Source organism: Orycteropus afer, unplaced genomic scaffold (assembly GCF_000298275.1).
Source record: "Orycteropus afer afer isolate SDZICR_OR568_19922 unplaced genomic scaffold, OryAfe1.0 scaffold00217, whole genome shotgun sequence".
Classification (NCBI taxonomy): Eukaryota; Metazoa; Chordata; class Mammalia; order Tubulidentata; family Orycteropodidae; genus Orycteropus; species Orycteropus afer.
Genome location: NW_006921804.1, coordinates 4,087,638 through 4,109,813, shown reverse-complemented (window position 1 = coordinate 4,109,813; position 22,176 = coordinate 4,087,638). Strand labels below are relative to the sequence as shown.

The window sequence follows — 22,176 nt, the reverse complement described above, 5'->3', positions numbered from 1 at the left end:
AAATAAGGCATGTAACTTGCAAGGTTGAACAAAGGTATCAGTTTGCTAGGAGTCTGGGGGAAGATATGAGAGCTAAGTCTGTCTTAGCAACCTCTTTTTCCTCAGATACACTACTTCAGGCTTAAAGTCATTAGAATTTGTACTTTTTTTTTTTTTTTTCCCCTAGTTCATGAACTGATCTCTTGGTCTATGCTAGTGTAGAAAGGTGTGGGAGAGGAAGCTATGATAATGTTTTAGATTTCGGTTACCACTGTTTCCTTATGGGCCACTTTACTCTCAGTGAGCCGAAGTGTTGCTTTCTGGAGAGTTTGTCTCCACTGCCTCTGCTGCCATCTGAACAGGGTGATGATGTGAAGTGGGTCTGTGTTACCAGCCTTGCCAGATTAGTCTTGAATGTGTAACTGAAGAATATTTAGTAATTCCTTCTAACTACTTTGGCAGAGGGCACCCTGGTACATTTTATTCAGGAAGTTAGCATAATGATAAATTGATCAGCAAAAAACGTTGTTTATCTTTACTGACCTCTGATGCTAATTGCTGTTTCTCTCTTCCCTCCCCCGTGCATTCCCCTTTTCGAAGCACACAAGTGTGGAGAGTGAGGCGAATCTCCATTCTTCCTCCAGCACTTTCTCCACCACGTCCAGCACAGTCTCTGCACCTCCCCCAGTGGTCAGTGTCTCCTCTAGTCTCAATAGTGGCAGTAGTCTGGGCCTCAGCCTAGGCAGCAACTCCACAGTCACAGCCTCAACTCGAAGCTCAGTTGCTACAACTTCAGGTAGTCCTTCACAGAAGGTGGATGGCATTCCTCTGGGCTGGAAGAGAGATAATTGTGTTACAGTATAGAAATGTAATTTCTGTTTTAGGAAAAGCGCCTCCGAACCTCCCTCCTGGGGTCCCGCCATTGTTGCCTAATCCGTATATTATGGCTCCAGGGCTGTTACATGCCTACCCGGTAAGTGGGACAGAAGGTGGTTCTTTAGAAGATGACAGTGGGAGCAAAGAGGGTGTGGGGGTGGCGTCTTCTGACCAACTCTAACTTCACAAGGCAGGGAGAGAATGACAGTGACCATCAGCAGCAGCAGCCCAAGGCTGATTGCTGTGAGATGAAAGTCAGACATGTTGCCACCTTTCAGCTTTTTAAAAAAAAAAACCAACAATTTTGACACCAACCATCCTTCCAACAGCACTCACTTCTTCTCTGTTGGGTTCAGTAATTTGTTGCAATGGCCGCATGAAACTCATAGACAATACTCATGATAGGGAAGTTACAGGTCACAGATTAAGTTCAGAAATGCTCAGGTTATCAGTTTTCAATCAGAACAGCCTCCCCTCAGCCTTTCCTGCAGGAATATGTCACTCTTTGGCCCTTGGCCTGTCCTATGCCCTGCTCAGGCAAGTGTTACATAAGTCTTTGAGCATTGTTAATAGGTACACCCCATTCCCCCAACAAGCCTCCTGCCCAAAGGCTCCCGGCTTTCTCACTTTGTGGGCCGGCAAGCCCACCATTCACTCCCCTGGTGTTCTCTTGGTTCTGCTGCTGCCGTTTCAGCACAGGGATCTCAGGTCCAAGGATGTGCTTCACTCCTGTTTTTTCTCTTGATGGCAGTGAGATCCCCCTTTTCTGCTTCTGAGCTGGTTCATTTTAGGCCTAGGGAGATGACAAAACTGACTAGTCCTCACATTAGGGTTCCATATATCTTACTTACACAGTCCCACCCCACCAAAGGTCCCATGTACCTTATTTACATTATTAGCAAGCTGTCCAATCCCCTTGGTGGTTCACAAGCACCTTCCATTTTCATTGTTCCACCCAGTCATCTGGTGGGAGTAACAATGACCATGACTAGAAGAGCAAAACCAAGTAATTACTGCACCACAGTGGGGCCGCTCTTTGTAGCTCTGTTGCAGGTATAAAAGTATAAAACACAGAATAAATGAGTGGTTGCCACATGTTATGAATAGTTTTTTGTTTTTCAACTTTTTAGTGTGATTTGGATGAAAGTTAACAGAGCAAATTGGTTTTCATTCAGCAAGTTGTATACTTTTTGTTTCGTGACATTTACGCAGTCCCCACAGTGTAATAGCGTTCTTTCTATTTCTCCTCTGTGTTTACTCTCTCTGTTGTCCTTCATTCCTATCCCTTCCTGCCTTCTGAGCTTTTTTTCTGGACTAATGCTGCCCTTATGATCTTGAATGATTGATTGCTCTAATGAGTGTATACTTTCTGGTGTTACTGTCATTTGGCTGAACGTTGAGCCACCGGGTGAGTTCAGGTCTAGGCCTGAAGGGTGTCTAATGGTCATAGTCTAAGGTTCCACCAGTTTTTGTCAGACCAGTAAGCCTGGTTTTTATTATTTTGAATTTTGTTCCACATTTTTCTCCTGCTGTATTCAGGATCACCTATTGTGATCCCTTTCAGAGCATTTGGCAGTGGTAGGTAGGCAGGCACCATCTAGTTCTTATGGTCTCAGGGTCATGGATGCTGGGTTCATGTGGTCCATTAGTCTTTGAGACTAATAGTTTCCTTGCACCTTTGATTTTCTTTACTCTTCTTTGCTCTGGACAGGGAGAGCCCATAGTTGCATCTTAGATGGCCACTTGCAAGCTTTTTAAGACCTTAGTTGCTACTCACCAAAGTAGGATGTAGAATAATCCTTTTATGGACTATGTTAGACCAGTTGACCTTGATTCTCCTGAAACTGAAAAGATTTTTAATGTTTATAGTCTTAGAAACAGCTTTTAGAGAAGAAAGACTCAACTGAGACTATACTTTGTATTGTGTATCTGCTCTGTGAGAAACACAGATTCTGGGCTTCAGAAATCAAGGGCTAGAATTTTTACCTGATATCTTTTCAGTTCTTTAGAGGATTATTTTCTCTGGTTGGATTAATTCCCTAACTCGGAGAGTCTTTGCTAGCTTTGACCTTGCAAAAATGGCATGGAGGAGGCATCCTTTGACACCCACTAACTTCACAAAGAGAGAGATTCATCATCCACATCAGCAGCCCAAAGCTCGTTCCTATGACACAGAGGACAGATATGCCACCACCCTCCAACCTTTTTACCAGTTCCAACACCAACTGTCCCTTTCACAACACTGTCTACTTTTCTGCTGGGGTCCATAATTTGTTGCATTGGCCACACAGAACCCTCAGACAATACTCAACAATCATGGTGTTTATCAGGGAAGTGATGGGTTACAGTTCTGGATCAGAAACAACTCAGGATATAGTTCTTCAATCAGGACAGCTTCACAGGCATGGTTCTCTCTGCCCTTGGCCTCTGCCCTGCTCAGGCGAGTGTTAAAAATCTCTTTTAACTCTGCCAGTAGTTGCCAAGAGAGAGGTACCCCTCTCCACCAGCAAGCCTCCTGCCTGAAGGCACTCAGCCTTTCTTTCCTTGTAGGCCGGAAAGCCTGCTGTTGTGTCATGCCAGTTTCTTGGGTCTGTTAATTCTGTTGCCACCATCTCTCTGCCATCTCAACACAGGGATCTCAAGTCCAAGGATGCACTCCATTCCTGTTTTTCTCTGGATGATAGTCAGAACCCCCCTCTCCACTTCTGGGATGGCTCTTGTCTTGCATGTAGCAAAACTGACCAGTCCCCCCTGCATTAGGGTTCCATGTATTTTATTTGCACACTCCCATAACACCTAACAACAACAACTCCCACAATGATGCCATGTACTTTATTTACATTATTAACAAGCCATCCAATCCATTCGGTGGGCCACATGTACCTCCCATTTGTGTATTCCCACCCTGTCATCTGCTGGGAGTCACCAAGCCCATGGCTGAAAGAGCCATGTTAAGCAAGTCACTGTACCACAGACCTGGTCCAAGTAGAATTCTCTGGCTTGTTCTGGGACTGACTGGCAGTAGTAGTACTTTTTTGTAGTTTCTTTTAGCTTCATTTGTTTAGTGCCTATTATGATGAAGGGTATTTTTGGCAAAATAATTTTTTTTTTTTTTTTTAAAGATAATCTGCTGCCCTCAGAGAGAGTCTAAATAAATGGGTGTCATATAGATAAAACATCCAGATAATAGTTTTACACTTTTTTAACAATAGCAAATTGCCTCAATACTCATATATTGTAATAAGCAAGAGCAAAATGTGAATCCTTTCTGGAACAGATCAGTTTTAAACTAGAGTTTGACAGAATTGGTGGAGTAGAAGGGGAAAAAAGGATAGTCAGTATAATCTCTGTCTACTTCACTGCTCCCAAAGGCCAGCCTGGTTGAATCAGTTGTTGTTAACGTGCCGTCAAGTCGGACCCAACTCATAGCAACCCCTCCTTCGGTTTCTGAGGCGATATCACTACGGAAGTAGATTGATTGCCCAACCTACCTTCTGAGGAGTGGCTGGTGGGTTTGAACCGCCAGCCGTCTGGTTAGCAGTCAAGTGCCTTAGGCACTATGCTACCAGAGCTCCGGTTGAATCAGTTGTAGTAGCTTAACAAAAGTTTCAAGACCTTTCCTGAATCACTTAATTTTTTTTCATGCTTCTTTCTAAGAATGAAAGGTGAATGAGTTGTTAATTTATCTTGCCTCTTAGCTCCTTGGCTTGGCTATTGTCACGACCAGCCCCCAGAAATATCATTAAATGTCTGTGTCTTTCAGCCACAAGTATATGGTTATGATGACTTGCAGATGCTTCAGACAAGATTTCCTTTGGTGAGTATGTGGGATAAAGCTTCAGAAAAGACAGAGACCTTGAAAATTAGTGTCAGGAGGTTATCTCACATGTTCAGTTAATAAGTCACAGACTTAGCTCTTTTCCGGTCCTTCCCTCCATACACATATTTTGACTTAATCCTTTCAAGACTGAATTATCTTCTGCTTTGAATTTTTTGTTGAAACCGTGTGTTTTTGGCAATGAAAAATATTTTGAATGATACGGAAAAAAAAACTTTTTGAGGGAATACGGATTTTGACAAAACTAGTCAGACACATGTCCCAAGGGGTGTTTGTGCTGAGGTTGGTGGGATAAGGCCCATTTCTTCAGATTCACAGTTACCAGGCTCCCACCAGGTGGCAGCACACACTAAAAATGGGATAGCTGCTTTCTTCTAAATCCCACAGGCAGAAAATTAGGGGAGCACTGTATGTGTCACAAATCACCAAGAGGTTAAAATATATCAGAATATAGGGGGTTGAGAGAGGGTAAGTTTTTAGTAAATAAATTTCAACCTAATCCATAGCCCAGTAGAGTACTATAGAACTCTCAGGATGCATTCCGTATGCCTCATAAACTTTGAATTCCAGTAAGAACGATCTCTACTTGGTAGAATAAGTTTGACTTAGACTACTGGGGATGTTTTCTAGAGGATTGAGAATATTATTGGTCCTAACAGTCCTTGGCTTCCTCTCCAGAGGGCATACTTGTAGACCTTGCCTGACTGTGCTCCTGCCAGGCAGGGGGGACAGTGTATACAAGAGTAATTTGGAGTTTATGCTAGCTCTAGCGAGCTTAATCAATGGCTGGATAAATTGCAGTACTGTTACATTCTCCTGCTTCTCCCCCTATGGAATTAATCATGGTGGGGAATGAGAGGCATTGAGTCTCTGCTCTTTTATTTCTCTCTTCTAGGATTACTACAGCATCCCATTCCCCACACCCACCACTCCACTGACTGGGAGGGATGGTAGCCTGGCCAGCAACCCTTATTCTGGTAGGACTGGAATGGGGCTGAACAAAGGGAAGTTGTCTTGGGATTTTTGGCAGAAAGCTAATTAGCAAGAAGGGGCCTGGTTCTTACCTTAATTGAGATCTTTGGGAGAAATATAGAGTGGATGTGGTGAATCAAAGTTGGTAGATTAAGAATCCTGCTAAAGATGAGCATGTGGCACTTTTTTCCTATGATTTCCAGATGATATCTGGACTTGATTTTCCCAGCCTTTCTCCAGCTGTTCCCATGAAGCACAGTGGTTGATCTGGCCTTCCTCTGCTCATCTTTGCCCTTGTACCCACCCCTATATCCTACTCATAGTAGCAGTCTTGTGCCCTTGCTAGGCCTTAGGCTTTTTTTTTCTGTCTGACTTACCTGTCACTGTCCTCATTGTCATGTCATTTTCCCTCATCTGTTATTGTTCTTCATTTCCTTTTCTAGTCACGTTATTTCCCCCATAATAGCAGTTTTTAATATTTACATAATGCTCTAGGAGTCCCTGGGTGATGTAAACCGTTAACATGCTCAGCTGCTAAACAAAAGATTGTAGTTTAAGTCTACCCAGAGGTGCCTTTGAAGAAAGTTGTGGTGATGTACTTCCGAAAAGTCAGCCATTGAAAACCCTATGGAGGAGTATTAACTCTATAGCAATCTTTTTACATATATATAAAAATAATGCTGTACAGTTTATAAAATGCTTTCACATCAGTTGTCTCACTTGGGAAAGGGAGAGATTTATAGTTGGTCTCTCTTTCTTTTCTCATTCTTAGAAATTCAGGAGACAGTTGTGCCATGGCTCAGAAGGCCTGGTGTTGTATTGCCTTGTAATTTCCCAAGTCTGTCATCACAGGGAACTCCATGGGTAGGAGTGCAGTTGACAGTGCCATAGCATTTCATAGTTATTTGTCATTAGTCCTTGTACTGAGCAGTGCTAAGCGTAGCAGCAAAGAAGTGTAATTCTAGGGGTTAAACTTAAACAAACAGTGAACAAAATCTCCTGGAATCATACGAAACTAGAAGAAGTAATTCAGCTTTGGTCTTGTTAGGGGGGTGGTGTGAAAGAGGTAGAGATACATTGAGCCTCTCCTGTCCACAGGTGACCTCACAAAGTTTGGCCGTGGGGATGCCTCCTCCCCAGCCCCGGCCACAACTTTGGCCCAACCCCAACAGAACCAGACGCAGACTCACCATACTACGCAGCAGACATTCCTGAATCCGGCGCTGCCTCCTGGCTACAGTTACACCAGCCTGCCATACTACACAGGGGTCCCGGGCCTCCCCAGCACCTTCCAGTATGGGCCTGCTGTGTTTCCTGTGAGTACCTGGCCTTGCCCCCTCTTAATGGTGGTGACTCATAGTGCCGGACACCATTCTAGCTGCTTTCAAAGCTAAATCATTCTTCAGTAATAGATGAACAAACCAAACTCATTGCCGTTGAGTCGCATCTGACTCATAGTGACCCCTCCTTGGGTTTTTGAGGCGGTATCACTATGGAAGTAGATTGCCCAGTCTTCCTTATGGTTAGCAGTCAAATGCTTTAGTCACTACACGACCAGAGCTCTTTAGTAATGGATGAGAAGGAACTATTTCCACCTTTCTTTTTTCTGGCCTGGGAGAGGGACTAGGGCTGGTATTGGTGAAATTAGGTTGGGGATTACCTGTTTTTAGAATTAGCAAGATGGGGAATGTGATGCCGTATTATTTTTCTTTGCTTAATACTCTTCATTCATTCCCTGCTATCACTGCCCCTTCTTCCAAACAATTTTTTACCTCAATGGTAGATTCTAGAAATCTCAGTAGGTAGCCTGTTTCACTAAGCAAACTTGTCAGTTTACATCAAGATAGGTAGCCATCTGAGTGCCTAATCCCTGGAGTAGGATGGTGGGGCAGATGGTGTCCTGCTGCCATTTCGCTGCAGTTCTGGCCTTTGCTCTTTAGGTGGCTCCTACCTCTTCCAAGCAGCATGGTGTGAATGTCAGTGTGAATGCATCGGCCACTCCTTTCCAACAGCCGAGTGGATATGGGTCTCATGGATACAACACTGGTAAGTTCACCTTTGCCCTGGCTGTCAGTGGTATCTCAGGGGTAATAATCAAAGGAGTTTCAGGGAGAAAGATTTCATTCTTAAGAAAATGGGGTCGATGTGGTATGCTGTTTGTTCCAAGTATGATAATATTTGACTTGAGCGTTTATCTGAGCAGCACCAACAGAGGATCTTGATTCTAGAATATGTGTGTGCTGCTCATGATGGGGAATGCCATCTTGTGTTGGCTATTAGAATAGGTTGGCTGCCCTAAACTTTGGGTGGGAAACAAGGCAAGGGACCCCAAGAGATGTCCATGGAGGCAGGTATGGCAATGATAGTACAAAAGGATTATATTCCCTGAATAGAAAAATTAAGTAGATTCCTAATTAGCAGGCTATGGTAGGTTTGGCTTAAATCTCTGTACCTTTCTTAGGTGGCACCCTTTTTATTCCCTAGCTAAAAGATCTAAGATGTGGAGAGAAGGGAGTAGGATGACTTCCCTGTAGAGTGAAAATGGGGCTGGTAGAGTTATACCTTTAGTGGTTCCTCATTTGGCTGGCTGTCCTCTTTGCAAAGCTCATTTGTATATCTGGTGGCAGGAGAGAAGTGTAGGAATCCTCTCAGTAGGCCCTGAACTAGGATAGACTTTGCCTATCCTTGTTCCCACACCTGAAAACTAACATCCACCTTTAGAGGACAGAGAATGAGAAGGGGTCTTTGGATAAAACAAATCCACTTACTTTTCTCAGTGACTTATAGATAAATACAGGGAAAAATTTTTTCTATTTGCTAGGGGCTAGGTTTAGGGTTGTCCTTCAAAGCTCTGAGCTCATACAGTTTCATGGTGATTTGGGTGGCACAACATCTTTGTTTTTCACTCTTGTGTGGGCTCCAGGTAGATAAATTGATCAAGGTTTTTGGAAGCTGTCTGAGCTGAGCACAAAAGGCAATACATACCTTGGGAACTAATAGCCAACCAGATGGACCTTTGATCTGTGCTGTATGACTTAGAGTGGGCCAAGATTTAAACTAAAGAAATCTGAAAAGGCTCATTCAGGTTTGATAGCCTGGGAACACTCCTCTTGCTGAGCAACGTCTACCCCAATCCTTGGTGGGAAGGATTTAAACTTTTTGACTTGAAGTGACCCCATTCCAAAAATAGTAGGGTTTAAGAATTAGCTGGGCCAGGCTCAAGAATTTTAAGAGATAGTTGGTTGATAATATAAGCAAATGGTATATCTGATTGTAGAAAAACCTGGTTTTTACCTCCTTTAGGACATCAGGAACCACTAAAACAGCTCTTTGAAAACCCCTAGTTCCCAATCCCCACACAGGGCTCTTGTCATCCCACTCCTTACAACCTCTAAATTCATTTATTTTTATGTATTTGATTCCTTTTAGGAAGAAAATATCCACCCCCTTACAAGCATTTCTGGACGGCTGAGAGCTAATTTGGCCCATGGCTGGGGGCTATGTTTTGTGTGTGTGTATAAATTTGCACTGAAGTCTTGTTTCAGAAAACAGACCACTGAGGAGAGCCTGCTGAGCTGAGGCCATGGCCTGCGTGGCTTGGGGAAATAAGTTGGTGGATACCTTCTGGGCTTTTGAACTAGCCCCTGACCCCTTTCCCTCTCCCCCATGTGTCTGACCCTGTCTTACCCATTTCGAGTTCAAGCGGTGCAGCACCTCCGAAGCATCAATGCACACACCTGCTGTTGCTTTTGATTTCTGGAAGGCATGTAGTTTCAACTTGTAACAAAAATATTTGTAGTGTTCAATAAACTGTGGTATTTCTTTAGCTAACTCTGGCGTTCTTTCCGTGCATGTCTTTCTGGACAACAGGAGCCAATGTTGTGTAGTGGATGAAGGGTGGAGGGTGGCCTTTTCCATCAAACCCCGGAATAGCCAAAGAACTAGATAACTTTTCAGTATGTGGTGATTTTATTAATACTGGGGGGAGGAAAAACAGCCTCACTTTCCAGCCTGTTGACTGGTTGGTAAAGAAAGCTTTTTTATAGACCCTTAATTCCCCTTGCTTATTATTTCTCATCATTTCCATTTAGATCTTCCCTTTGACTCTGACATAAGCAGGGGAAAAGACAAAAGTTTCGAGTGTCATGTCATGGTGAAAGGCAAAAGAGATGGTGTTAAGAACTGTTGTTAAGGAGTTACTTTCCAAGGCTTAATTCCCACATCTGGTTTCCAAAGGCCAAGTGACTGAAATCTGATAAAGTCATTAGTGATCAGTTAGGTGATGACTAAGGCTCTGTGGAAACTGTGTTAGCCATTAGTCCCTTAATGGCTTTTTAGGGACTGTGGATTAGTTGTTTTGCACTCATGGTTCTAGGTAAGGTTGTGTGGGAGAGGTTTGGTCAGACATCTTGACTATGGACATTGTAACGCCCCACTCAGTCCAACTAGTATACCATTAGTCCTTTGTTTCCAGAAGTATCTTGGACAGAGACTATTACCTTTGGTTAATTAGAAACCCAGATTTTTAGCATTCCTTGTATTTGTTACCAGCCCCTGGTGTCATTTTGTCCTGTGAAGTGTGAACAACTTTCCCAGGGGCTGCCATGCTGGGAGAGATTGGGTTCTTGCTTCCTCTCCCTATAGTCCACATTGTGTTAGTGTGATCATCACTTTGGAAGTGGGAGGTAGGCAGGGGATGTTGATGTCAGAAGCAAAGCAAGAGGAGCTCTGTAGTCAGGATCTTTATTTTTTAGATTCTCTAATGCTTACACTGAGGCTATGCTGGCTACTACTGCAGAGTATTATCTTTTTTTTCTGCATTTCTATTTCCTTCACCCCCTGCATCTAAGTTAAAGCCACTGTACAAAAGCTGATTTTAGCTAGCCAAACCTGTGGAATGAATGAGACCAAGTAGGGGCACTTTGAAGCTACTTAATTTCCTCCCTACCGCACAGCTTTAAAATCCAGTTAGCTATTTCATTGCTCTCACCCTGTATGGGCAACTAAACCTCAGTTTGCAGAGAGTCACCCAGGGATGACAGCAAGTTGTTTGAGGCTATGCAGTAAATTGTTAATCTCTTTTGGTTTGCCTTTAAAATATTCTATTTATATTGTATTTCACTTTCATTTCCAATCCTTCCACAAAAGCCACCTCATTAGGTTAGGTTTTTCTGAAACTGGGCTCTTGTTTTTAAAGGTAGGCCTATTACTTAGTGATTTTTCAGATGGACATGTGGGGTTTGAAAAGGGAAGGGAGAAAATACCATTATTGGCTCCTTAAGAAGTTCCTGTATTATCCCTTTTTTTTTTTTTTTACTTCAGTGCCTTTAAAAATGTAGAGTGCTACTATTTTGGAGAGCAGAGGAGGGAGTATTTTCTTGTGCTTGGTTTCTGTGGTTTTCAGTGTTCTTTTTCCTAGTTTCTATTTGCTCCTCCCTGAAACTATCTGGAGTTAACATGTGGGAAAGGTTACCAGGTTAAGATGTCACTTCTATTAGGAAAATTCTGAAGTGGCTATCTGAAGTGGGCTTAATTTTTGGAGGCTGCTAGACATTAGGAAGGTTTGGGTTCCAGCCTTGAATAAATATCTGGAGTTTGAAGGGGGATTTGCTGTTGAATTGTGGGTGGAGAACTCCCATTTATAATTTGGTCACTTCAATGCTTCTGAAAAACTTGCCCATCAGAGAGCTCCTAACAGCAGAAGACAATGAATGTATACGTTTGAGAAGGAGGGAAGATACGAGGACAAAGACTGAAATGAGATGTCAAGTCTTTTTGAAGTTTCATTCTTCCCTTCATGAAAATGAATATAACTTTAAAATTGAAGTCATGTTTTTGAATTACTAAATTACTTTTCCTCAAATCTTTGCATAAAATTCCTCTAATAGGATGCTGGATTATTCATCCCGTGACTTTTCCTATCTTCTTGGCCCCTAGACTGATTGCCCCATACCCCAGGAGATGGAGTATGGTATGTGTATTTCTGTTTGAGTACAAATTAAAAGTTGTGTGGTAGCAAAGATTTTTTTTTTTAAAACAGGACACATGAGTTGGGGTGTGGGTTAGACCTTTTATCTCATGGAGAAGCTGAAGTTGTAAATTGAAAATGACATTTGTATTTTGTGTTCCACCTAGGCTGTAGGAGATAGAGGCTTCCTGTTCCCTCTTAAATACCTTCACTCCCCAGTTGTGCTTAGGCTTAAATTGTGTAAATGGAAAGTCACCTTTGGGCCAGCACTTTAAATCTTAAGTATATAACCTACAAGCTCTCAGACTCCAGAAAAGCTAGAGTTAAGTGAGCTGAGGCTCTGAGAGTAAAAATGCTCTTGGGGGTTAAATTGGACTGTTCCTGTAGTATTTACCTTACATTGGAGGAGCATGGATTCTAAGCCCAAAAGTGTCTTCATGAAGAACCAGACTACCCATGTCTTCATGAACAGGACTAAGTAGAATTTGGGTGGGTTTGTTTGAAATGGATGTTAAAAGTTCATTCCTGTTAGGCTTTAGAAGTATTTGAAAATTCTATATGCTAGTGAGTTTTGGCTATAAATCTGCTTTCCTCAAAAATACCACTCATCTCACTTTCGCATACATATTAAATACCTGGCACAGGGACAAGACAACCCGTAGGTAGCTTTTGTGTCATGAGCTCTTATCCCTCAGGACTGACTTGAAGCCGGAAAAGCAGACCAAAATTCCCTTGCTAGAAAGGCTGCAGACATCAGCACCTCCCATGAATAGGGGCAAGGCAGCTAGCTGAGCTAATCCTGTCTGTTTCCTCCTCCCTCAGGTGTATCAGTCACCTCCAGTAACACGGGCGTGCCAGATATCTCGGGTTCTGTGTACTCCAAAACCCAGGTAGGTGCCTGGCTCTGGACAGAAGTGTTATTTAAAAAAAAAACATAGAAGAGGTAGAGTTTTCATGATAGAAACTCAGTGAACAAGAACCATCCTAGGAGAGGTGTTGGGAAACCCATCCTATTAGAAAATGACGAGTTTAACCTTCTGGGAAAAAAAAAAAGGCGAGAGAAATGTTATGGTAAAGTGTTGTTGTTAACGTGCTGTAGAGTTGAACCTGACTCATAGCGACCCCTCCTTGGGTTTCTGAGGCAGTATCACTACAGAAGTAGATTGCCCAACCTTCCTTGCAAGGAGTGGCTGGTGGGTTAGAACTGCCAGCATTCTGGTTAGCAATCAGGTGCAGGTGCCTTAGGCACTATGCCACAAGAGCTCCCATAGTAAAGTATAGCAAATTGTTGTAATAACAAAGAATAGGAAAGCAGACAAACGAGTAACTAAACTCAATGCCATCAAGTTGGATCCAACTCATAACAACCTCTCCTTCGGTTTCTGAGGTAGTATCACTATGGAAATAGATTGCCCTACTACCTTCCTTCTGAGGAGTGGCTGATGGGTTTGAATCGCCAGCCTTCTGGTTATCAGTCAAATGCCTTATGCACTATGCCACCAGAGCTCCCAATCCAGTAACTAGAGTGAGGCATTCGAATGATTCCACAGGCTTTTATTTGATAGAAAGTATTAGAGGTTTGAGGGGAGTGCTTAAATGGCCAAGACCTTCCACCTCCATGTGTACTCATTTCTTCTGAAATATCTAAGAAGTTCTGATTGCTACCCAACTGGGGTGGAAGTGCTACCCAACTCGGGTGGAAGTGCTAAGAATGGTCAGCAAATTTCACAATGTTCATATATGACATTAGATTTTACAAAGTGCTTTCACATTTATTGCATTAGATCCTTAAAACCATGAGGTCAGTGGCATCTCTGTTTCATGTATCAGGAGACTGAGGCTGAGAGATTGAGTAATAGGCCTAAGATCATTAAAAGGCAGAGGTGGGCCTCAGATCTGAATATCTGACTTCAGGTGCAGCATTCCTTCTATGACACCATTGCTGCTTTCTGAAGGTGAGGGAGCTTGGGCTCAGATATTGTAAGGATTAATTTGCTGATCGCTTTTACTCTCTTCTCCCATCCTCCTGGATAGCAGTCCTTTGAGAAACAAGGTTTCCATTCCGGCACTCCTGCTGCCTCCTTCAACTTGCCTTCAGCCCTAGGAAGTGGGGGGCCCATCAATCCGGCCACAGCTGCTGCCTACCCACCTGCCCCCTTTATGCACATTCTGACCCCCCATCAGCAACCGCATTCCCAGATCCTTCACCATCATCTGCAGCAGGATGGCCAGGTAATAACACTTGCCCTTCTCCTTACCCTTCCTCTTCTTACCCCTTAAAACTGCCTTCCTTTCCTTCTTTTACCCTTCTTCACCACCACCTTCACCCAACCCCTCCCCAGTGCCAGCCATGGGCACACAGCACATACAAACACAAGCGCACATAACACAAGTGGCCAGCAAAGGAGATCTCAGAGAAGGGCTCATATGTACCTTTTTGCCCTATTCCTTTGGTGCCTTTCTCCTCTACCTCCTCGTGTGACAACAGTTGTCTTCATCCCATCAGACCTGGGTTACACCTCCCCTCTTACCTTTCCCAGTCTTCCCTTTCCCCTGACATTATAGCTTTCCCTTCTGATGGTGGAGTTCTATTGTCAAAGTTTGTCCCTTTATTTTCCATATATCCTGGTTCTGCCTCAGCTACCATATTTGCAGATGATTCTCTGTTGCCAGCGCCAGCAGGAGGAGCAGGTAATGAAACTAATGATGATATGCTTGAACCCACTCCTTTTCAGCCCCTATTTCACCTCCACACCTTCAGGGAACTTGAAGAGGAAAGAGATTGCACGGTCACAAATCGGGATACACACACTCACACACTGCTGAGCTCTCTGGCCTCCCCTTCCTCCTTTTCCCTTCCTTAATGTCTTCTCTTTCTACCCTCCCCCAACTCTGGAAAATATTTGATTACTGGAATGGGAAGGATTCTTGGGCAGCATCTGGAGCCCTGAGGCTTCAGGCAGTCTCCTGCCTTGCCTGTAACGGGCTTACAGATGTGATGTGTGTTTGGGTTGGGATGGTGCAAGTGACCTCTCTTTCATCATAGGTGACGGGGGAGCTGGAATAAGGGCTTCCTTGCTTTCAAAGACAGCATTCCAAATTGAGGCACTCGAGGATCAATGAAAATGAAATGACTTTATGATCTCTCATCCCCAGGAGGTCATAATTCTCTGCAGTTAGCCGCCTTTTCCCAGAGCAGCGGAGAGTGGTGGGGTGGGTGGGAAAAGGTAGAATTGAAAATGAGTAGAATTGTCTTGTTGCCAAGGTGTCTTCCCCTCATTTCATCTTTCTGCTATTTAAAGGATGAAAATGCCTTGCTTGTCAGGGGGTTCTAGCAGTTACATAGACAAGAACTTTCCATGGTTGACAACTGAATTCAGAGTCTCTAAGCAAGGGCAATGGGAGAGTTCAAGACAACTTCCATATCTCCACCTGAACATCTCACAAATCTGTCCCACTAACTAGACACCTTTCTCCTCCCCATGATCCTCCCCATTCCCCTGCAGACGGGCAGCGGGCAACGTAGCCAGACCAGCTCCATCCCGCAGAAGCCCCAGACCAACAAGTCTGCCTACAACAGCTACAGCTGGGGGGCCAACTGAGGCCCTGGCCCTCCTCTTCTCCCGGTCCCATCTTCTGAGAGGGCTTCTCAGCCTGGCAACTATGGAAACAGCATCAAAGAGAAAAAAGAATGTGGGGGGATTCTGCTGCCCTCCACCCCCAGCGGCCCATCCCATGCCTCAGCTTCCTGTCTGTCCCATTCCCAGACCATCCCCACCCTGTTGTATGTATTATAGGATTTGTATCCCCCCCTTTTTTTTTCTTCCTCTTCCTCCTCCCTTGCATTCAAGATTATGAAACTTTGCTGTGGGCCCTGCCCTTCCTTCTTGTCCTCCTGTTCACCCTGGTGGTGGTTGGGTGAGGTGGGAAGGGGGACCCCCAAATATATATCAGCCCAACAGCCCTAAGTCTCCTCCTTTACTATTAGGAAAACAAAACAAAACAACAACAACAAAAAAATGGCGTCATGAATATGAACAGCATTGTCAGATGAATTAGTTGAAGTGTTTTTTTGTTTTTGTTTTTGTACTGTGTCCTCAAATTTAATGGATTAATGTGTCTTGTATATATAAAAAGAAAACCTCTACCTTCAGCCTCTGCCCATTCTTGCTCCATCTAGGATATCCTCAGTCTCGTCGATGACCAGCTTGGTGAATAAGTATAACTGTACCAACTGGGCCACCTCTAGCAGGCCCCGAAGGCAGTGGAATAAAATGAAATCTTTGCCCTTTAAGAACTCCTGACCTTAATGTTCTAGTATCTTGCTGTTGAGGGGACTCCCTTCCCTTCATTCCTAAGAATCTCATAACCTGGTGCCTGGAAAGAACCACCACAAGTCTTCATAAACTCCAGAAACTGCTACATCTACAACATCTTTCAGGCAATGAGGGGAAAAGGGACAGAGATTGAGTGGAAAGGGTCTTAGAGGGAACTGAGACTGTTTCAAAGAGAGAAATGGCTTTGTGGGTCAAGGTTCAGGGAAATAAAAGAAATGAGAGCCCCATCCCCCTAGGTGGTGGTTATTGTTAACATGCTATGGAGTTGATTCCAACTCAGCTACCCTTATGTACAACAGAACAAAACACTGCCCTGTCCTATGCCATCCTCACAGTTGCTGTGTTTGAGCCCACTGTTGGCAGCTACTGTGTAAATCCATCTTGTTGAGGGTCTTCTCTTTTTCACTGACCCTCTACCAAGCACAGCCACTCTGGTGGCATAGTGCATTTGACTACTAACCAGAAGGTTGGTGTTCAAACCCACCAGTCACTCCTCTAAGGAAGGTTGGGCAATCGTAGTGATATCACCTCAGAAACTCAAGGAGGGGTCGCTGTGAGTGGGATCTGACTCCACAGCAGTGAGTTTGGTTTTGATTTTTACCAAGCATACCAAGACTCCTTCAGTGACTAGTCCCCTCCTGGTAACATGTCCAAAGCAGGTCTTGCCATCCTTGCTTGTAAGGAGCATTCTGGCTATGCCTCCTGAGGAGTAGAGAATAATTCTGAGTGTTTTCATGTCACACCCATGCATTGGAAAGGAGTCCAGAGCAAGGCCAACAACATTTGGGAAGGGAGAGTGAAGTGACTTTGAAAGTAGTCTATGATGAAAAAAAAAAGCTTACAGCCCCGAATCCTTTCTTCTCACCCGGGATGCTTCACCAGTTTCCTGCTGACTGCAAAGTCTGATTAGGAAAACAGTGTCCTTTATTATGACATGCTCTTAAGTGGCTGAAGACAGGAGTGTGTCCCCATGTCTTTACTACGATAAAACATTTTGTCTGCTCCTGTAATATTAAACAATGCAAATCAGTCTAGAAACCACACTGAGGAGAGGGGCGAGGTAACTTGGCATCCCTGGGTATGTAGAGCCGGGGGTGCAGGAGGGCCTCAGAGCTGTTCACTTGTGCTGTTGGGCTGCCCTCTGGCGGCTTTTTCCCGTATAAAATACAAGACTCCAATCTTCGAACCACCTTTTTGGACTCGGGCGGTCAGCAGGAAGGAGAGTGTGACATCGGAGGGAGGTGAACATTGGAAAATAATTCGCTACCACAAACCACAAGAAGCTGATTTGACAGGCTAGGTAAGGGTAAAGCCTTCGGAATTTGAGTAGGTCCGTGGCCCCGCCTCCTTCCACGTCCGGCTTACGGTCATTTTACGATAGTATCGGGAGCACATGTTTGCTTTCCGGCAGTATGGTGTGACGCTTCGCTCGCTTTCCGACAGCGAGGCGCTGGCTGCCTGCTGGTGCGAATGGCCTTGGGTGGCTTTCAAAGGTTCGAGTCTCAATACGGGAATGAGCCTCTTTGACCTCTTCCGGGGCTTTTTCGGCTTTTCTGGACGTCAAGGGTAAGCGTGGGTTCCTGTCGGACTAGGGGGAAATCTGGGGGCAGTTTGGCCCCTAACACCCTATTTTTGGTAAAACATCCCCTTCCTTATTCCAACTGCGGAGAGGACCAAAGTCACAACTTTGAGCGCTCACTTTAAGACAAAAACCAAGGTAGTCATTAAGGGGAGGAAAAAACGGCCACCCAAGCCTTTCTCCAACCTGGGATGATGCAACAGGCACCCGGGCGGGGAAGACAATGGGGATCTGGGGAAGAGGATGAGCGAGTGAGCATAACTTGGGGGAGGGGAGGGGCTGGTAGACATTGAAGAAATGGCAGAGGGAGGGAAATTAGGGTAAACTGTGAGGTGAGGATTGACCGATAAAAACTAAGTAAATGTGCTAGCAACTGTTAGCTGTGATTGGATAGCCAATTCTCTAACCCCCTGCCAGCATCCCAGACCCCTACTCTTGTCACACTTTGCCACCGTGACTAGACTTTATGGCTAAGAACTACTAACTGGTGCTGAAATCTTGGTGGCCAATCTGCCTCCACCCCCAGCCACAGAGATCCCTTTTTTGGAGGGATGACTCGAGATGAAGATGAGGATGAGGAGGAGGAAGAAGAAGGAGAAGGAGCCACATGGGGCTATGGAAGCCCCAGGTTTGGGGATCCCCAGCCCCCAGAGGAATTTGGCTTCAGCTTCAGCCCAGGAAGAGGGATGTATTTCCACTATAACTTCGGCTTTGATGACCTAATACGGGATTTCAATAGCATCTTCAGCGAGATGGGGGCCTGGACCTTGCCTTCTCACCCTCCTGGTGTGTGGCTGCCCTTGAGGGAGAACCTATGGGTTCTAATGGGTTGGTGGGTGAAATGAGCCTGCAGGGAGTAGTTGGGGAATGGGAAGTATGAGAAGACTGGTGATACCAGGGTGGTTTAAAGAGCCCAAGTCTTTTCCCACCCTCTGCATCGACCTGCCACTTTCTGCAGAACTTCCAGGTCCTGAGTCAGAGGTACCTGGTGAAAGACAGCGGAAGGGAGAGACACTTCGAGATTCAATGCTTAAGTATCCAGATAGTCACCAGCCCAGGATCTTTGGGGGGATTGTGGAGGGTGATACAGAAACTGAATCCCCAAAACCATCACCAGACTGGGGCTCCCAGAGACCTTTTCATAGGGTGAGTATCCTATCTGGGTCTGAAGTGAGAACCTGTGGGAGACAACTAATAGTGTGCAAAGACTGGAATCTTTGTTGGAATCTGATAGACTTGGGTTGGAGTCCTAGACCCTTCACTTAGCTTATTTATCTCTTTTCTATTATAAGATTCTTGTAGGATTTTGTTTGGGGGGAAAATGGGAGTTCTCTGTCTGTCTCTCTTAAAAAATGAAAATGGTCTAGGAGAACTGTTTGGTAGGGATAGGGAAGTGTCATGTCAGGAAAGCTTATTGGTAGAGGAATACCTAAAACATGAAAGAAGAGGTGAGTAAATAGAGCTATACTGAATAGGAATTTTTCTTTCGGGGGAAAAGTGGTCTTGGAACTTGGCAGTAGTTTGGGATCTGTAACCCTTCAAGTTTCAGGTTTCACCTACTTTGACTTCTTCTGCAGTTTGATGATATGTGGCCTGTGGCTCCCCATCCTAGAGCCCGAGAGGATAAAGGTGAGTCTGGAAGGAGGGGATATTCACTAGCTCTCTGTTCTCCTGATGTTCCCTCTGTTTTCCTTCCCGGAAGCTTCTCTTTGTCACATTTCTCCTTTTTTTTCCGTTGTACTGTTCCTCTCCTGTTTTTTCGTTTTTTTCCCCTTCCAGATCTGGATTCCCAGGTTTCCCAGGAGGGCCTTGGCCCAGTTCTACAGCCCCAGCCTAGGTCCTATTTCAAGAGTGTCTCTGTGACCAAGATCACTAAGCCAGATGGGGTGAGCTGGGAGAAAGGGATAAAGGAAACTGTGGACAAGGGTTGCCCTAGAAACAGATCTGTGTAAAGAAACAACTGAACTCATTTTAGTGAGTGGTGAAAACTTCTCCTTGTAGACAGTAGAGGAGCACCGGACTGTGGTAGATAGTGAAGGTCGGACAGAGACCACAGTAACCCGTCAAGAAGCAGATGGCAGTTCTAGAGATGGTGAGTGAAGAGTATGAATCAAAGGGGTACATTTCTCGATAACTTTAGGATGGCAAGCCCTTTTTTTCCTAACTTCTAATATTATTCCTCCTTTGTCCCCGTCTTGTCTCTCATTTACCCTATTTATGTGTATGACTTTCTTCCCTAGCTCAAGAATCACCAGCGCTGGACGATACCTCTTCCATTCTGGATTTATTCCTTGGACGTTGGTTCCGGTTCCGGTAGACTTGTTAATCCTTAGAGGCCTTCATGTCTTTTCCATCTCCCACCCATTACTCATCACCAGTGGGCTTAGATTCTCCTCCCACACCAGGGACTTGGACGTATGGAGCAGAGAATTGGGGATATGTCAGTATGTCACTCACATAAGCTGACCAATAAACCTTTATTTATGCTAATTCCTCAGTCTTGGTTTTGTCAAGGCTGTTTCATTTTCTAGCACCATCCAAAGGCTTCCTAAATTATCTTGGGCCACAACCTTCACCTTATTTCTTAATTTTTTGTGCCACTTCCAAAACTTGATTTGGTAAGTAAGAGTCAAGCATCAGTAAAAGTGATTTCCCTTACTGAGGAGATAACTAACGATAATTCACAGAAATTTTCCAAAAGGGGATGATGCATCAGATTCAGAAAAAAGGTGTATTGGTGGGGTGGGGAGGAGTGGAAGTGAGGGATAACTTTTCCTAAGCGTAGGATCACTATGACTCGATAGTTCATAAGATAATTTGAGGAAGTACATGGCCAAATATGTCTTGCTTTACTGTCTAAGTTTTTATTTTAATGTGTGTTGGAGAAAATACAGGTAACAAAATATTCAGCTTTCTGTTCTGAAGTTCCCTTTGTTTGCCCTCACATACATTAAAATAAGTAAAATATTTTCTTTCAAAAAGGTTTTAGTACTGTAGTTAAAAGGTGGCTGGTTTTACAAATTCAGTTACCTCCATTTCCTCTGAAAGCCTTATTAAAATGACAAGGGATTTTTCTGAAAAAGCATAGCACAAGAACAAGGAGGAGATAAGCAGATAGCTATGGTATTTTATTTTTTCATTCTTTATGAAGGAATGTTGGGCAATCTACTTCCATAGTGATGCCACCTTGGACACCCAAGGAGGGGTCGCTATGAGTTGGGTTGATGGCACATAACAACAACATTATATTTTTTGGTGAACAGAGTTGTTAGCCAAATTTATCTTTTCTTTTAGGAATAGTGCTCTTTGGGTCTTTTAGAAATCTCCCTAACTCAAAGGTAAAAGGATATTTTCTTTTATTATCCTCTTCAAGTTTTATAGTTATACCTTTTACATTTAAGTTTTTTAATTTACCTGGAATTTATCTTTGTTATGTAGTATGAGTCAGGGAGTGAATTTCATTTTTTCCCACTTGGTGTGGCCTGTTTGTACACTGTATACAGTATCTTTAATTCTTTTCTAGTAACTATTTGTCTTTGTGTCAGTATCATATTTTTAAATGCTGTAGTTTTATTTAGGAGTTCTGGTGGCATAGTGCCTAAGACATGTGACTGCTAACCAGAAGGCTGGCAGTTCAAACCCAGCAGCCACTCCTCGGAAGAAAGGTTGAGCAATCTACTTCTGTAGAGATACTGCCTCCGAAACCTAAGGGAGGGGTCACTATGAGTCGGATCCAACTCAACAGCAGTGTTTTTTTTTTTTTCTTCCCGAGTCAGCTTTTTAGAGTTGCATTGTAAATATAAATGAAGCGAAAGATCAGCAGACATCTGAAGAATGCTTTTAACATGAATGATGGACACTCATACAAACAAAAGAAGCAACCTGGAAGAAACAAAGACTCATCAGGGAGGTGAAAACTTAGCAACAACAACACAAATCTTTAAGGTCCTTAGAAATATGAAATGATGTGATGTATCCATAAAATTAGAACAGGATGCTTTAAAAGATGAACAAAAGAAGAGCGTTTGGGGGAGTTAGAAAATATGAGATCAGAAATGAAAAACTATAAAAGATTTGGAAGACAAAGTTGAGGAAATCTTCAAAAGAGTAGACCAAAAAGACAAAAATGATAGAAAATAGGAGAGAAAGAATGACTAGAATGCTAGAAATCATCAAATAATTCAAGAAATCCCAGAGATGAAGGCTAGTGATTTCTAAACTAAAAGGATTCAACGTGCTAAATAAACAGCAAGGATGAAAAGAAGCCCATGCCAAAGCACATCATGTAGAGACAATGGAGCACTGCTTACAAAATAAGGAATATTATTTCCAGTCTAGAATTATATACCCGTTCATAGTATGAATTCAATGTGGGAGCTTTTTTGTATAAAGACGTTTTAGACATGGAAGATCTGAAGCATTTGTCTCTTATTCATTCTTGGGAAACTTCTGGAGGATGTGTAACTGTATTCAGAGATCTTTTCTTCATTACAAAGCAAGGGACCAACTCAAAAGATGAGACTCCCCAGAATGATGAGATGAGGTTCTGTGCTATATCTGCATTATTACAAGTGATCCAGGCTGCAGCATTTCAGAAGAGATGTCATTAAAAAGATGAAACTGAAAA

General features: G+C 43.7%; 2 protein-coding genes and 1 non-coding gene across 3 annotated transcripts in view; all 3 read left to right on the top strand.

The window, feature by feature from the left end:
- Positions 1–15,235, top strand: part of UBAP2L (ubiquitin associated protein 2 like) — a 40,837-nt gene extending 25,602 nt beyond the window's left edge. Inside the window, exons 19-28 of the mRNA XM_042782012.1 lie at positions 580–775; positions 864–952; positions 4,619–4,672; positions 5,589–5,670; positions 6,764–6,981; positions 7,606–7,711; positions 12,456–12,523; positions 13,668–13,865; positions 14,274–14,324; positions 15,140–15,235. Of these exons, the coding sequence (XP_042637946.1) occupies positions 580–775; positions 864–952; positions 4,619–4,672; positions 5,589–5,670; positions 6,764–6,981; positions 7,606–7,711; positions 12,456–12,523; positions 13,668–13,865; positions 14,274–14,324; positions 15,140–15,235 (1,158 nt within the window). The remainder of the gene's footprint in view (positions 1–579; positions 776–863; positions 953–4,618; positions 4,673–5,588; positions 5,671–6,763; positions 6,982–7,605; positions 7,712–12,455; positions 12,524–13,667; positions 13,866–14,273; positions 14,325–15,139) is intronic.
- Positions 5,373–5,507, top strand: LOC122150742. Its single transcript, XR_006163829.1, has one exon. It is a non-coding gene; the product is annotated as a small nucleolar RNA SNORA58 (small nucleolar RNA).
- A 2,248-nt stretch (positions 15,236–17,483) lies between the features above and the next one.
- HAX1 (HCLS1 associated protein X-1) lies at positions 17,484–19,866 on the top strand. Its single transcript, XM_007948621.1, has 7 exons — positions 17,484–17,536; positions 18,076–18,335; positions 18,508–18,695; positions 19,127–19,178; positions 19,329–19,435; positions 19,551–19,641; positions 19,790–19,866. The coding sequence occupies exons 1-7, from the start codon at positions 17,484–17,486 to the stop codon at positions 19,864–19,866; spliced, it is 828 nt and encodes a 275-aa protein (XP_007946812.1).
- The last annotated feature ends 2,310 nt before the right edge of the window (positions 19,867–22,176 follow it).

What these genes read in the sequence shown, in the direction of transcription:
- HAX1 (XM_007948621.1), top strand. Translation starts at nt 17,484, where the DNA reads ATGAGCCTCTTTGACCTCTTCCGGGGCTTTTTCGGCTTTTCTGGACGT. An exon ending in GGCTTTTCTGGACGTCAAGG is followed by an intron (nt 17,537 to 18,075) that starts GTAAGCGTGGGT and finishes CTCCACCCCCAG; the next exon opens with CCACAGAGATCCCTTTTTTG. An exon ending in CTTGCCTTCTCACCCTCCTG is followed by an intron (nt 18,336 to 18,507) that starts GTGTGTGGCTGC and finishes CACTTTCTGCAG; the next exon opens with AACTTCCAGGTCCTGAGTCA.